A 15403-nucleotide genomic window follows, 5' to 3' on the forward strand; every position below is an offset into this window, starting at 1 on the left:
ACTTTTCTGTATTTTCGGCTTCGGGTTAAGCGCTGTGATTGCATCCTGATTGACTTAATTACCGAAAATGGCCTTAGACATAAAACTGAACTATCTGATAAAAATTCTATGTAATTATATGCTAGTATTGAAAGAAACAATCAATCTGATAAAACAAAGCGCCGACTTGTTTTGAAAATGAGGCGTAAAAGGTTACCAGCGAGAATATTCCGTTTGGCATCGGTTGTACCATTATTGGCGACTTCATCGCTTGCGCTGGCAAAACGGAAAAGTACCGCTATTCTTACAAATTGAAATAATTCTTGCATCTAAACTTCTATTCCAAATTAAGATTTAACCTGAAATTAATGTACATAATTACTGAGAGAATTATATTTTTGTAGCATAGTTTACGTGGAATGAGATCACTTGATACAAACCGGCAAATCAGGATGTTGAACCGTGAAAGCATAGTAAATTCTTAAATTAAAGTCCTTTTACAAATTTATTATCTTTATTTATTGCCTTTTTACAAAATTTTAAACGATATTAAAATGTTAAATGCCTTCAAAATAAAAAATTCTTAGAACTAACATTTGTTAAAATTTTTTATGTGTATACTGTATATTGTTGGCAATAAAATCTGCTTGGCAAGATTTGCACCGGCAAAACAGAAAAGTACCAAAAAATTAAAAAAAAAGGGAGGGCACTTCAGCTATTTTGCAGGCAGGCGCAGCACTGGTTATATGATATAGATTAATCTAGAAATGGTGCAGTTCAGAAAAGCTAAAGATTATTTTTAGAATAGAGAGAGGGAATACCCAAATTATAGATAAGAAATTATGAGGCTATTACTAAATTAAATTATAAAGCTGATTTACATATTTTTTATCTTACAAATATATATACACAACTTTTTTGGTTAACTCATCATTCTGCAAAGAATTGCCAAACTGTGCAATAATGGTAGCACTAACACATAAATATTTAAAAATCTCTGGTCTCCCACTGAATGCAGAAATACACATAGATAACATATGTTTTTATACATGGTATAGCTTGCTTCAAAGATCATGTAAAGCTTTTTATGTTTATAGTTCGACCATCTGAAGCACCTGGTTGCGTTCTGCCAAAACACATAGACACGTCCAAAAGGGGCGATATCACTTGCTGCGACGTTAAAGGTCTTCTCTTCTCTGGAAAGAGCTATGCTGGAGGGAAAGAAAGCCCCATCCTTCCACCCTATTTTGAGAATAATTCGGTCTGAGTGACGCATGCATGTTTGCACTCACGGTCGCGGATGAGGTGGTCGAACTATATCAACCAGTTATTGGGATTTAAGTCTTTAAATAACTTCTCCTTTTCCATATTCCTCACCAAACTGCAAATTATGTTTTTGCGCATTTAAACTGAGAGTTTTGAATCTTTAGTTGACAGCTTTTGGTACTTATCTTTTGCAAAAACCTTGGCGAGAAACAAACATTGAGGCCTATCAAACTGCACACATACACTTATACAAGCATTGCTTTAAACTCTTTCGCATTGGTAGAGGTCAAAATCTGTTTCATTTAAACAGCTAAAAACTCTGAATAGATATGTATATATTCAGAATATGTATGTATATATATGTAATATATATATGTAATCTGAAATATATATGTATTTTTGTTGGAATGGAAAGTTATATTCCAGCATTAGGTTTGGTTTGGTTTATTAGATTACGGCAAAGCACTCGAAGACTATCTGCCTTAAGGGAGGGATGCCTTCGTGGAGGGCTTTTTCAGGGAAATTGGCTCGTATACACGAACCCAGCTTTAGGATTTTGCTGGCTGAGTCTATTTTATGTGTAGTCTTAGATTATAATTCTACACTAAAATTAAACTTTGTTATGCTACTTTAAGTATCCATGAGTAGTGGAAGTGACATCTGTAGCAAAAGCTGTGCCTGTTTCATTACATTAAAACTGCGGCGGACCACACCCCGTAATCTCCAATCTAGCCGAAACTCAAGGGTGCATTTCTCTTAAAGGTTGCAGTATTCGGGCAATTACGAGGTGTGACATGACAGACTCTGACACCGTAAATTAAATAATTCATTCAGTTATCGCTCCACCTGACATTATATGAATCATAACTTCATGACCAGTGTCAAGGTATTTTAGTGATTCACATTGTGTCTGTCACCAAAGCCTTTTGATTTCACAAAGTATGACAAACCAATCATCCTGTCACACTTCTAATATCGTTTCAGCTAAAATTAATCGGATAGTGTAAAATGCAACCAAAAATTTAAGACTGTGTGACTAATTCAGTTTACAAACTGTTTTAGACAAGGCAACAACTCAGAATGCTCTTAAACTGTAAATTAAAAAAAGACTTTTGCAATAGCAAGACCCTCACATCCTTGTACTTAGCCTGTATTTCTCTGAGCCAGGATAATATAGAATCAGTGATATTCGTATTAGAAATAAGTAAAAAAAGAATTCAGTATGTGAAACTGTGAATAATTAAAATAATTTAACTTTAGCATAAGAAGTACATTATTTAAATAATATATACATGTACATATTTTACAAATATAAAGACATATATATACATAATTTATATAAAGAGAGAGTTATTACTTCGTCTTTAAGAATTTCTTCTCTAGCTGAGGACTGGTTTGATTCAGCTTCCATATTAATAGCATGTTCATTACTAAATTCTGTCTCAGATGCACCAATTCCTGATGATATTGTTCGAGCAGCGTTTTTAAAACCCTGCAAAGAAAATTCACTTATTTCTGTTACAAAATAAATATTACTTTCATCACGTTTGAAACACATTTTCCATGGAGACGAAATGGAATTATTTTTTAAGTCTTGGCATATTTCTCTAAATTGAATTTCATTTTCTTCAAGTTCGAAGAGATTAAAATCTAATGAAAACATTTCTTAATAATTAACAAATTCCTAAGATAAAATCCCCAAATCCAGAGTTTCTACAAGTTACGAAATTATATTTTGAACACGCCAATCCTTCAAGATCATTTCAAACTAATTTACGCGCGTTTTGGCGATTTGCCAAAAACTTGTTCCTGATGTGGGCGATAGATTTTTCTAATTATCGTTTATTATTTTTGTAATAGTACAAAAATAAGTACATATCTAATACTAGTTATGTAAAACAAAAATGCTTCAATTAAAATTACGTTTAATACAATTATGTCTTTTTTATTACAATTTTTTACACCTAAATATGGGAAAAATTGGTTACTTAAACAATACTTGATTTATATTTAAAGACTATGCCCTAGACAGTTTTTTTTTCCTCAATAACAAGTGAATTTTAGCAATATTTTGCTGATTTAAAAATTATAATTATTTGAGACCGTACGAGAAAATAAGGTCACCTTGTTTACAATCGGTTTTCATTCAAGGTTTTCGCACGTGGTGGAGCGTGCGTAGTGATGCTCTTAGCAAACTGCACGTTAAGAAAATAGTATCTGAAGCGGGTGACCAGAAGTGGACTAGAAGGGGTAACATGTCATCAAGGCTCGCTAAACGTTTTTATCGTCCGGAAGGTGTTGAAGATAGTGTTTTAGATCGAGGAGCCACCGCCGAATCGGAAAATCGATGGGTATTTGAAATTTCTTGGGAAGTCGTTAATAAAGGTAAATTCAAATGTCATCCTGTTACTGATATTATAATAATTGAACGCAGTCATTAGTGTACAGAATGTATTTTTAGCTCGATAACATTGTTATCAAGATCTGTAACGAATTCGGATATTCCAATAAAGTATTTCAGTTTAGCTGTTTTTACAATATATTTCTCTACCCATTCTGACCTTGTATTCTGAGATTTTGCTGATAAAGTCAGGATTATCAAGTGTATTGTGTGTTTAGTTTGATATACTTGGGATATAAAAGACCTTGAGTACCCATCAGATAAATAAATTTGGAAATGTTGGACTTCTAATAAATTAATTTAGTATTTCTTAAATGTACAGCAAAAATTTTATGAGCATTATAAGTAGCATCATAGTTTTTAAATATTTATTAGATAATCAGCATATAAATTCAGCAATAATATAGCATAACTAACTTATTAACAGTGTATGAAAAGCAAATAAAATGCATTGAAAGCTAGCATTTAAAAGAAATGATAAATTTATGCTAATTATTTTGTTGTATTGATTCAAGATTTTGTGACTAAGTTGTAAGAGTACTGAAAGAGGCCTAGGAATGAAAACAGCAAAATATTCGCATAACTTTAGTAACATTCTCATTCATTCCTTAGTAAATAATCTTCCATTTTTTTAATGGCATGGTTAATGTTCTGCTTTCCTGTTTAGCAGGTCTTTTATCATAAGGATCTTTAAAATTTTGTCTTCCTTGTAGTTTGATATGATTTAGCTCAGATTGATTCTATATATGATATGATTTAGTTCAGATTGATTCAGTGATATGATTCAATATTAAGAACCATTTCAGGCTATTTCATGAGCAAGACAAAATGGCAATCTTGCATTTTAGATAATTCATATCAGGTTTCACAATAGCGAATATCTACATAGTTGTCACAGGCGTAAATAACATTTAAGTTATCAAATAATTTAGTACTATAAAGGTTTTTCTGATTTGTTCCTTCATGTTGCCATTTTTTAAAAAATATAATATAATACCATTTTGATACTGTGTCAGGTACTTTCAAGTAGATACCATTAAAGCTATGTATGGAATTTTCATTGAAAATGAGTTGTTAAATATGATGAAACAATGTAGATTTCTGTTTGAAAATCTTGTTCAAAAAGAAATTAAGATCATAATATGTAGAAGAAATATAGAAATGATTGCATAATTAATAGATCGATGCTGAAAATCGATTTAACATCTCATCAAGCTATATGTGAGCATATGACATATATGTAGACAGTTGGTAATAGAAATAGATATCATATTTCAAGTAATTAAATAGCAATTGTTAAAAATTAAATAACTGGAAAAAAAGCATCCTAAATTATTAAACAGCCAGTTCAAATTAGAATTTCTTCTTAACTAACCTTTTTGGAATTTCAGCTTTTATTCATATTAACCATAAATTTAAAGGAGTTTACTTTTTGTGGCCAGAAACAATGATGAGTGTATTATCTCATCTTATGATCTGTTGGCTTATGATCAGATTTTGATGAAAGCATAAAATTTCTAATGGGGATAGAATAGCAGTTATATTTGACTAATGTGTCTGCTTCTTAAGATATAGAAGGGCAGAATATAATTACAAATGATTTCAAGAAGAAATGTTATTGATAAATATCTTTTAATCATTGTGATTAGTTATATTTATCTCAACAACAAGCATATCTCTTGTTATTAAGGAGCATTAACATGATGGTTTATTTGCCATAGTTCTAAGGCATAAAAATTGTTAACTTTTTTCATAGCTGTGGAACAGAGACAAATGGAAGAAGTAAAGTTGCATGTGCAGCTGAGTCAAATTATTGATTGAATGTCAGTTTATGTTTCTTTTGTTGTAATCAATCAGTTTTATATCAACTTGCCATAAAGTTGAACAGTTGGCAGAGTCATAGCTAGGGTTTTCAGCTCCCAGGGACAACTGAAGATTTCGTGCCCCCTACTGCTTGCCAAGGATGGAAAACATTTAATTCTAAAATGTCGTAACATCAGTTTGGTGCCCCTTGGATTGTGCGCCCACAGACAGATGTCCCCCTTGCCCCCCTCTAGCTACACCCCTGACAGTTGGAATACTTTGACAAAATTCTTATACCAGTTTCTGTGACGTAGCAAGAACTGGTTGCCTAGTAAAATAAAGTTTGACTTGTGTCACAGGGTTCGTAGCAGTCCTTATAAGTCCTTATATTTGAAAATAAAATATAAAGGCCCTTACAGGTGCTTACTTTTTTCTTTAAAGCCCTTATTTTTGTTTTTAGTGCTTATTTTTTGCTTTTAGTGCTTTTTTTTTTTTTTTTTTTATGAACACGCTGTTTTTCCCGGTACCAAAGCCGAAACTAAATAAACAACTTTTCTTCCTAATATGGAATGTCAGATGGTGAATCATACTCCCGGAAATAGCTTTTCCCCTTTCTCTGCATTAACATAACCTTTGGTGTGCACGAAGAGTACAGACAGGTGCCCGTCGTTCTATTGGTCAACGAAATGCGAAAGCAGTAGAAAATTCCGGTACATTCGGCATTCCTTTCCTCCCACCCATATGCTACACACGTTTGAATTTCTATCAAGATCTTAATAATTTGCATTCTCGGTCCGCTTGGTCAGTTCATATTCCTGTTTATTATGATCGTTATGCTTATATTATGAGCATATGTATGAATGTTTATAATAACGTAGTTGCAGTAACTGCTGAAGTATAGTAAACTTTCAAAAATGGTTGTGTTTTAACACAGATTAGCTTTCTAAGGAATAATATTCGGAATGGCTTATATAAAAGGAAAGTAATCGAGCAGTCAAAATAATTTTGTTTTTTTGGCCAATACATTATACAGTACGGAGATTGGAAGGTTCTCCCCTTTCTCCGCAAAATCTCGAATATTGAAACAGTTACAGTTCGCTGCAAAACAAGCAACAGACTTTTTTTTTTTTTTTGTCACTTTCCAATCTGGATTGAATAGGACTAAAATTTCTGCGGTCTACCAACCCAAGCGAAGAATGATTCTATTCCGGAAATTTAACGCCGTCTGTTGAAAATTAGAATGAAAAACACCCCAGTTATTTAGTTCTTTATTCTCCAATACCGGCAGCTGTTGATTCCGATAGCGTAATAATCACGTAGGGAAGAATTGCGGCACATGTATTGCACAATAACGTTTGCGACATTTTGCAGAGATAATTAATTTTGATGTTCAGTTTGTTTAGGAACACTTAAAAGATTTTTACTGTGCTTGCTAAGCAGAATATTTTTCAGTTTCATTGGTTTATTTTTATATGATATACATATCAAAATGTCAAAAGCATTTATTTAGCGGAAATATCTAAAAAGCGGCTACAGTCTACCTCCCCCCCCCCACTCCTCTTTTTCAAGTTGCGCTCTACTGCCCGAATATTCGCCAATTTCCAAGTATGTGGGTTATTTAAGCTTTTACTGCTAAAGGATGACTGCATGAAGCAAATTTCTGTCTTCTGATTTCAGAAATGTTCCTCTTTTTTACTTATATTACTTTGCTTGCAATATCTGTTAAGGGAAAACTGATATACAATGATAATTTAGAAAATGTTCAGAATTTAGATTTAAATTATTTAAATATTAATATGAGTGGAAAAATAAATTATATTTATTATTAGGTTCCAAGTGAATACAATAAATATGCCTTATTATTATTTATTTTCTCTATTTTGAACTGAAATTTCATCATTAAATCTTGTAATATAGTTTAGTTCTGCATAGTTTTTTTTCCCTCTCATTGTAAACTAGTTCTGTAAATTGAACTGTTATTTAAAATTAAAAAAAAAAAGTAATTATTTTCCATGGTTGAGGTAATGCTTATTCTCTCTTAATAAATACTGCATTTCATATTTTAAATTACAAATATTAAAATATTTTTAAAATATTTTCATATTTTAAATTACAAGTCTAATTTTTAAGGTTATGCAGTTGTGTATGATGTAATTAGACAGGTGCTTATTTTTTTTTTTTCTTAAAATGTGCTTGAAAAGTGCTTATAGGTGCTTATTTTTTTAACTAAAATGTGGCTATGAACCCTGTGTCACTGTGTCTTTCAGAGCTAATTGTATTGATACATTTATTGTTATTGGTTATTGGTTCTGTTATAACCTTGGTTCAAATCAAAATAAATTTCCTAGGAGCCTTTTGTGGTTTTTTTCTGTGTCATGTAATTGTATAGGAAGATGGGTAGGAGACACTTAAACTGCCTTCTGGGGTGGTCCCCCTCAAAATTGGGATGAAATTGCATAATAAGTATGGCAGGACTAACTATGCGATTCCAACCCCTTTTGTGATGATGAATTTCTGCTGCCCCCCTTCTACTTTTACCTATACTTCTATATCATGTAAATATGAGCTAGTTTTGCTTAGAAAGTTCTTCACAATTCTCTTGTATGTTTTCTCCTAATTAACGGCCATATTTATTATGAGCATAATTATTATTTTTTTTTTACTTTACTTTATTCAGAAGTGCTGTAGTATGTATAATTGATATGCTACTTTAATGTGTATTATGTATCCTTGCACGTTTTTTAGGGGAAGGTCTAGAAAGCTATGACTATAACCAAAACTAACATAAACAAAAGACTCACCTGACCTTTTAAAATAGTTTTAATTAACAAAACACAATTAAGATAAAACATTACAGTTAAGGGTGTTATAATTACACATTTATGGTACAAAGTAAATCTCGGGGAAATTGCATCTCGGGGGGACACCAAGCTCAGTTTGTGACTCCAGTACATCAACTGAAGACTATAGTTTTTTTTTTTTTTTTTTTTTTTTTTTGCTGGTGTTTCTTCCGGTGGTCACTAGGTGGCACTCATTGAGCCGTGAGGTTACAGACTCCCCCTCTGGCTCATACAGCATCTCGGCGAAGAGCCAGAAATATGTTTCCTTGGTCTGCAAATAGGATGTGACGTTACCCATACTCTATCACCTGGTTTATGAGATGTCGATGACCATAATATATTTTTGTGCTTTTCATACTCATTAAATCAGGATGATTTATCAGCAGCATAGAATCTGGCTGATTTCCTTCAAGCTTCATTGAATCAGAATGATTCATGGCACAGCATAGAATTAGGATTATACTCTTCAAACTTCACTGAATCAGGATGATTCATTCAAAACTTCTTAGAATCAAGATGATTCCTTCCATACTTCATTGAATCAGGATGATTCATCATACAACACAGAATCAGGATCATTCCGATTCTCTCTCTTCACTCGAAACTTCATTGAATCACGCTGATTCTCTTCATACTTCATTGAAACAGGATGATTCACTCAAAACTTCTTGAATCGGGATGATTCACTTCAAACCTCATTGAATTGGGAGGATTATTTTCAAACTTCATTGAATCGGGATGATTCTTTTCAAACTTCACTGAATCGGGATGATTCCTTTCAGACTTCATTGAATCAGGATGATTCATCACACAACACAAAATCAGGATAATTCTCTTCATACTTCATTGAATTGGGATGATTCACTCGAAACTCCATAGAATCAGGGTGATTCTCTTCGTACTTCATTGAATCGAGATGATTCACTCAAAACTTCCTGAATTGGGATGATTCACTTCTAATGTCATTGAATCCAGATGATTCTTTTCAAACTTCATTGAATCGGGATGATTCATTAACAACACAGAATCAGGGTGATTCTCTTCATACTTTCATTGAATTGGAATGATTCATCACACGGAATAGAATCAGGATGATTCACTCAAAACTTCCTGAATTGAGGTGATTCACTTCAAACTTCATTGAATCGGGATGATTCTCTTCATACTTCATGGAATCAGGATGATTCACTCAAAACTTCACAGAATCAGGATGACTCTTTTTAAACTTCACTGAATTGGTATGATTAATTCAACAGCACAGCATCAGGATGATTCTCTTCAAATCTTCACTGAATCGGGAGGATTCATTCAACAATATAGAATCAGGATGATTCATTCAACAGCACAGAATGAGGATGATTCCCTTCAAAACTTCCATATTGGTCACGATAGTGATAATTACACCGCTGCGGTGTTGTGTGTAAATTGCAAAGGCGATCATCCAGCATTTTCTCATTCGTGTCCAAAATGGAAAACAGAAAAGAAAGTGTAGACGGCAAAAGTCACTAGGAACATTTCCTGTGCAGAAGCCAGAAGGCTGGTTCAAAGCACACAGCTCCAACCAAAAATATCATATGCTAGTGCCATTAAAGCAAAACGTACCATTTCCACCCGAACTTTGATAAATGCACAGACTCCACCAGATAAAACCCAGCAGATTGCAAGCCAGAAAAAGGAAACTCCGACTCATGTCGTACAAAAAAAAAAAAAAAAAAAAAAAAAGAAACAGCAATCCCAAAAATGTGCCTTCAAAAATAGTAACCAAAAATAGAAGCCTTAGCAATAGTTCTTTTGATGATATCGTATCTGAATCTTTAGATTCAGATAGGATGGAAGTAGAAAAGGGGCTAGATGTTCCCAAGCATCTACTTCCACGAAAAACAAAAAAGCAGCACAGAAAGAACAAACATAAATCATAATGGCTATCCTGGTCTCATGTAACTGTCACGGCTTCCACCGAAATTTGCTTGACATCAAAAGTCTAGTCAATGCTCATCACCCTGTGTGCTTGGCGATACAGAAAGCAAACTTGAAACCGGAACAAGAAACAAAACTTCGGAGGTTTTCGTTTGTCAGGAAAGACAATTTTGCATGTGAACGTGCCAGTGGAGGTGTAGGTCTCCTCACCTCACTTGACTATCCATCAGATACATTTCCTTTGACAACATCACTCCAAGTTGTCACTATGCAGGTAAATTTTCATATTGTGATTTCAGTCGTTTCTCTTTACTTGCTTCCAAATCAGCATGTTGATCAACAGCATTTGAGTGAACTCGTATAGTAGCTGCCTGAGCCCTTTATCATAACAGGATTTTAACGGCCATAGTCTGCCGTGGGGAAATAAAGGCACCAATTCTTGAGGAAGACAAATTGAGCAGATGATCCAAGATCATTGCCTTTCTCTCCTGAATAATGGGCAGAACACATACTTCCATGAACCTACAAAGACATTTCATGCTGTTGATCTTGCCATCTGTTCACCATCACTGTTGCCATTTTGCACTTTCAGTGTTGGGAATGATCTTTATAACAGCGATCATTATCCCATTTTTGTAACTCTCGTACGAGGAGGAGCAAACCCCATGTCGAGATCCTCTCGTTTTATACTGGATAGGGCTGACCGGCAACTCTTCTCATCCGTTGCAGAGCTCACAGAGGAAATGGTAAAAGATGTGCAGATCGATTATGCAGTGGAATCGGTTACTAATGCTATAATTCAGGCAGCTACACTCTCCATTTTTAGAACATCAGGAACATTCATGGTATTCGAAGCCATGGTGGAATCGTGACTGTCTTGAAGCACTGAAAAAACAGAAAAAAGCATGGAGAATTTTTCGTAGATACCCTACTCTGCAAAACCTTGTGGCATTTAAAAGAGCCAAAGCAAATGCACGAAAAGTAAGAAGGCAAAGCCAGAGGAATTCCTGGATTTCATATGTGTCATCAATAACCAATAACATCCTCTACACCTAGTAAGTAGGTTTGGGAAAGAGTTAGAAAAGCGTGCGGAATATATAAAGACTACTCACTTTCCTTTCTGGAAAAAGATGGCCGAGAGATTAGCTCCATAGAAGAAATTGTGAATACCATTGGTTAGACATTTACTGCCATTTCTTCCAGCAGAAACTATTCACCTGCATTTCTCTCTATGAAACAGCACTCTAAAAGAAATCCCATCGCTTTCAACTCTTCCAAATCTGAGCCTTATAATACTGACTTTACTATCCTTGAATTAAGGAGAGCTTTGCTGCGGACATGCATGTCTTCTCCAGGTCTTGATGGCATAAGTTACGAAATGCTGAAGCATCTGTCCTACCATTTCAGAATCTTTGTATGTGGATGATGTACAAATTAGCTGTTGAGGAGCAAATATGAGACATGTAGCGAGGCAACTCCAGATTGCTTTGAACAGGTTCCAGGATTGGGCAAACAGGCAAGAATTTACGTTTTCAAAGCAGAAGACTGTGTGCATGCTATTTTGTAGAAAACGAGGTCTCCATCCTGAGCCTGAATTATATCTCAGTGGGTCAATGATTCCAGTTGCACCTGAAGTAAAATTTTTAGGAGTGATGTTCGACTGAAAATTGACTTTCCTTTCTCATATTTTAAACCTGAGAAAAAAGTGTTTAAAAACACTAAATATTTAAAAAAGTGTTTGCAAACACCTCCTGGGGTTGCAGAGCGTTGCTCTATGCTTCGCATTTACAGAGCGCTTGTTCGCTCTAGACTGGGCTATGGCTCAGTTGTTTACGGATACGCTTGGTCATCAGTATTGTTAAAAGTAGATCTTATTCACCATCACGCTCTGTGGATTTGTTCAGGAGCTTTCAGGACTTCTCCTGTCCAGAGTCTGTATGTTGAATCTAACGAACCATCACTTTATCTGAGGCGTGAGCAGTTGTCCCTTTTGCAATATTTTAATATTCTATCGCAACCTAAACATTCTAATAAGCTGTGCTTACTTGATAATGTGTGTAAACACGTCCATCCAGTGTGCCTACCTCTCCTTTAAGAGTTTGCCCTGTCATTGAGGAATTTTCCATCTCTGATATGCGTCCAAGCAGTGCAGAATTTTGATTCCCACTTTGGGAAAATGCACGGATTCAGATTCTTGATGTTTTCAACCATCATGTGAAGGGAAGCATTAATGAGATCATTTACAGACAACTCTTCGCTAAGCACAGGCACAAATATAGCAGTTATCATCCAATGTATACAGATGGATTCAACTTAAATGATCATGTCGGGATGGCATTTGTATTTGAAGATTACATAGAGGGCAAATGCCTGCACCATACTTTCTCAGTCCTAACATCTGAACTAACTGCAATATATTATGGTCTTTTCTACATCTCAAAGCTCTGCCACAAAATGTTCATAATTTATACAGACTCGTATAGTGCTCTTAAATCGTTGGAAGCTATTCCCAACACTCAGAATCCTATGGTAGTGGATGTTCTCAAGATTTATATAAACTTAACGATTCGAGGATATGAAGTCCTGTACTGCTGGGTCCCTGGGCATGCAGGAATAAAGGGAAATGAGCTTGCAGATAACGTAGCAAAATCTGCTGTTGAACTAACTGTCCAGTCGTCTCATCCCTTTTAGAGACATCTGCTGTGTGATGAAGGGAAAGATCCAAAAAAAAAAAAAAATGGCAGCAAATTTGGGATGTTCATCTTCACAACAAGTTGAGAAATGTAAAGCCTAGAATTGAGCATTGGGATTTTGCTGGAAATCGTAAGGAGGAAGTTCTTTTGACTCGCCTCAGAATTGGTCACACTAGAGTGACACATAACTACGTTTTGAAAGCTGAGAATGAGCCTGTTTGTTTGAATTGTAATGTTTGTCTATCAGTTCATCATATTTTAATACAGTGTCCATGTTTTAATAGTCTTCGTCAGAAATATTTTAATAGCTGTGACCTCTCGACCGTTTAATCAGAAGAGAGGTCAATTGTAACTTATTTTATTATTTAAAAGAGACTGGCTTTTATTGCCTAAGGTAATTTGTTTTGAAGATTGTGTCTTGGATTTTAATGTGTGCTTTTACCTTGTTTTTATGTGACTTCATCCTCTGGTTTTGGTACATTTGTCCACCTGTTTTTATATATTGTATTTTAATTTCATAAATTTTGACCATCCCACCTCGTGTTTGGCGTGTTATAATCAATCATCTTTGGTTTTGCACCAATAACCTCACTCTCACTCACTTTACGCAATTTCAAAATCTTCGCTGATGGAAGTTGTATCTAAAACCTGGAAAATAATACGAGTCTATATCCTGGAGTCCTAATCTAAATATAGTTTTTTCTCAACTGGATAAATCATTCGAGCTGCCCATTGGGTGGCCAACTATAACCAAAACTAACATAAACAAAAGACTCGTCTGGCCTTTTTAAATAGTTTTAATTAAGAAAATTAATTAAGGGTGCTATAATTACAAATTTAAGTTACAAAGTAAATCTCGGGGAACGCCAAGCTTAGTTCGTGACTCCAGTACATCGACTGAAGGCTATAGATTTTTTTTGGCTGGTGTTTCTTCCGGCCGTTGTAATGTAGCACTCATTGAGCTGTGGGGTTACACAACAGCATTTTTACAAAACATTAATGTCAAGTTATGTTTGATAATGGTAGGAGTATTTAACTGTTGATAACAATCTATGAACAAACTAGACTTGTTAAGTTACACATGCAAGTAAATTTTGTGACAGTTTGTCACTTAAAATTCCACAAGAAGTATTGTTTATATATATATATGAACACTTTTGATGGATGATTTCAAATAAGTGAATTATGAAAATATGCTGGAAATCTGAATATGAGTTTCAGTATCCAAATTAATTCCATTTATTTTTAAATTGAAAGGCATTAAATTGTTAATAAATTTATTCGCAGATATTGAGAATATAATAAAAGTACATTTTATTTTCTGTTTAATTTTATTATAAACTATGATAAGCGTGTCTGAAATTATTTAGATGTTCTGTACATTTTAGAACATTGTACACATTTTAATAGATATGTACATGTGTAATATTCACATATGATATTTAAGTGTGAAAAATTTGCCTTCTGCACCTCACAATTGCTTCACTGTTTCTTAGCATAATTGAGTAATACAAAGTTCGTAATCCAGACGTCCATTATCCAGAATGATCTATAATCCGGACCTCAAAGCCACAAACTTTACGCACGTGCGTAAAGAATGTTCATACATTACACATGCGCTTTATGTATGCTTTACGCATCTGCACGTTGAAAGAAATGTTTAATAAAGTAAACAAATAAATATTGAGACTCTTTAGATCATAATTGCTCTTTATTTCATAAATTATGGTTTCATATTTTTAATTGTATAATTTCTGCATGCCATCTTACCAGATTTAAATTGATGATCTATAATCCGGAAAAACCACTAATCCGGAATCGCCGAAGTCCCAACGAGTCCGGATTACAGACTTTGTACTGTAGAAAGAATTCTGACTTTTATCTGACTCAAAATGGAAAATTTTTTTGTTTACGAAATATAGATTTTTTGTTCCAAAATCATCCTGTGTATCCTTATTTCATCCATATACTATTGCTGCTTTGAATGAATGTATAGAAAAAAATTTGATTAATTCTGTATTTATATTCCAGTTAGATTTTAATTACATTAAATTTGTAGTTAATATTGCATATAATTATATTTTCCTTTGTAACAGTTGGTGGTATCTACACTGTAATACGTTCAAAAGCAGGTGTAAGTGTCGAAGAACTTGGTGATCAGTATTGTCTTTTGGGTCCATATAATGATGGACTCGTTAAAACTGAAGTTGAGGTTATGGAACCACCTGAAGCATTCTATCAAAATGCTATTCAAGCAATGAAAAATTCAGGAATTAAGGTATATTTCTTTTTTATGTATATTTTAAATAATAATTCAGATCTTGTATATTAAATATGATACTTACATATTTTTCTCTCATCCATTTTTGACAAACAGCTGTCACCAAACAGGAGAATCTAGTGCCAGTAATGGATAAGCATGGCATCGCAGTGCACTCATAAGGTCTTTGCTGCGGTTTTATCTAAGCACGAGCCTCAATAAACCAGCTTAGTTTTTGCAAAGA

At 34.0% G+C, this 15403-nt stretch overlaps 2 protein-coding genes across 5 annotated transcripts in view; one reads left to right on the forward strand and one right to left on the reverse strand.

The window, feature by feature from the left end:
* LOC118191089 (Fanconi anemia group E protein-like) overlaps positions 1-3506 on the reverse strand; it is a 104872-nt gene extending 101366 nt beyond the window's left edge. Inside the window, exons 1-2 of one of the 3 annotated variants that reach the window (XM_085825774.1) lie at positions 3370-3506; positions 2603-2737 (exon numbers count right to left, since the gene is read on the reverse strand). In XM_085825774.1, coding sequence (XP_085681900.1) covers positions 2603-2656 — 54 coding nt within the window. In that variant the 5' untranslated portion in view covers positions 2657-2737; positions 3370-3506. Of the gene's footprint in view, positions 1-2602; positions 3036-3369 lie in introns of those variants that run through there. The other 2 variants (XM_085825773.1, XM_085825772.1) reach the window with 2 other exon arrangements.
* The window catches only part of Glys (glycogen [starch] synthase), a 106161-nt gene continuing 94147 nt past the window's right edge, over positions 3390-15403 (forward strand). Inside the window, exons 1-2 of one of the 2 annotated variants that reach the window (XM_085825771.1) lie at positions 3390-3630; positions 14996-15177. In XM_085825771.1, the coding sequence (XP_085681897.1) occupies positions 3501-3630; positions 14996-15177 (312 nt within the window). In that variant the 5' untranslated portion in view covers positions 3390-3500. The remainder of the gene's footprint in view (positions 3631-14995; positions 15178-15403) is intronic. The other variant, XM_035370513.2, reaches the window with a different exon arrangement.

Source organism: Stegodyphus dumicola, chromosome 10 (assembly GCF_044657685.1).
Source record: "Stegodyphus dumicola isolate Sdum_Otavi_A_Nest chromosome 10, ASM4465768v1".
NCBI classification, from domain to species: domain Eukaryota; kingdom Metazoa; phylum Arthropoda; class Arachnida; order Araneae; family Eresidae; genus Stegodyphus; species Stegodyphus dumicola.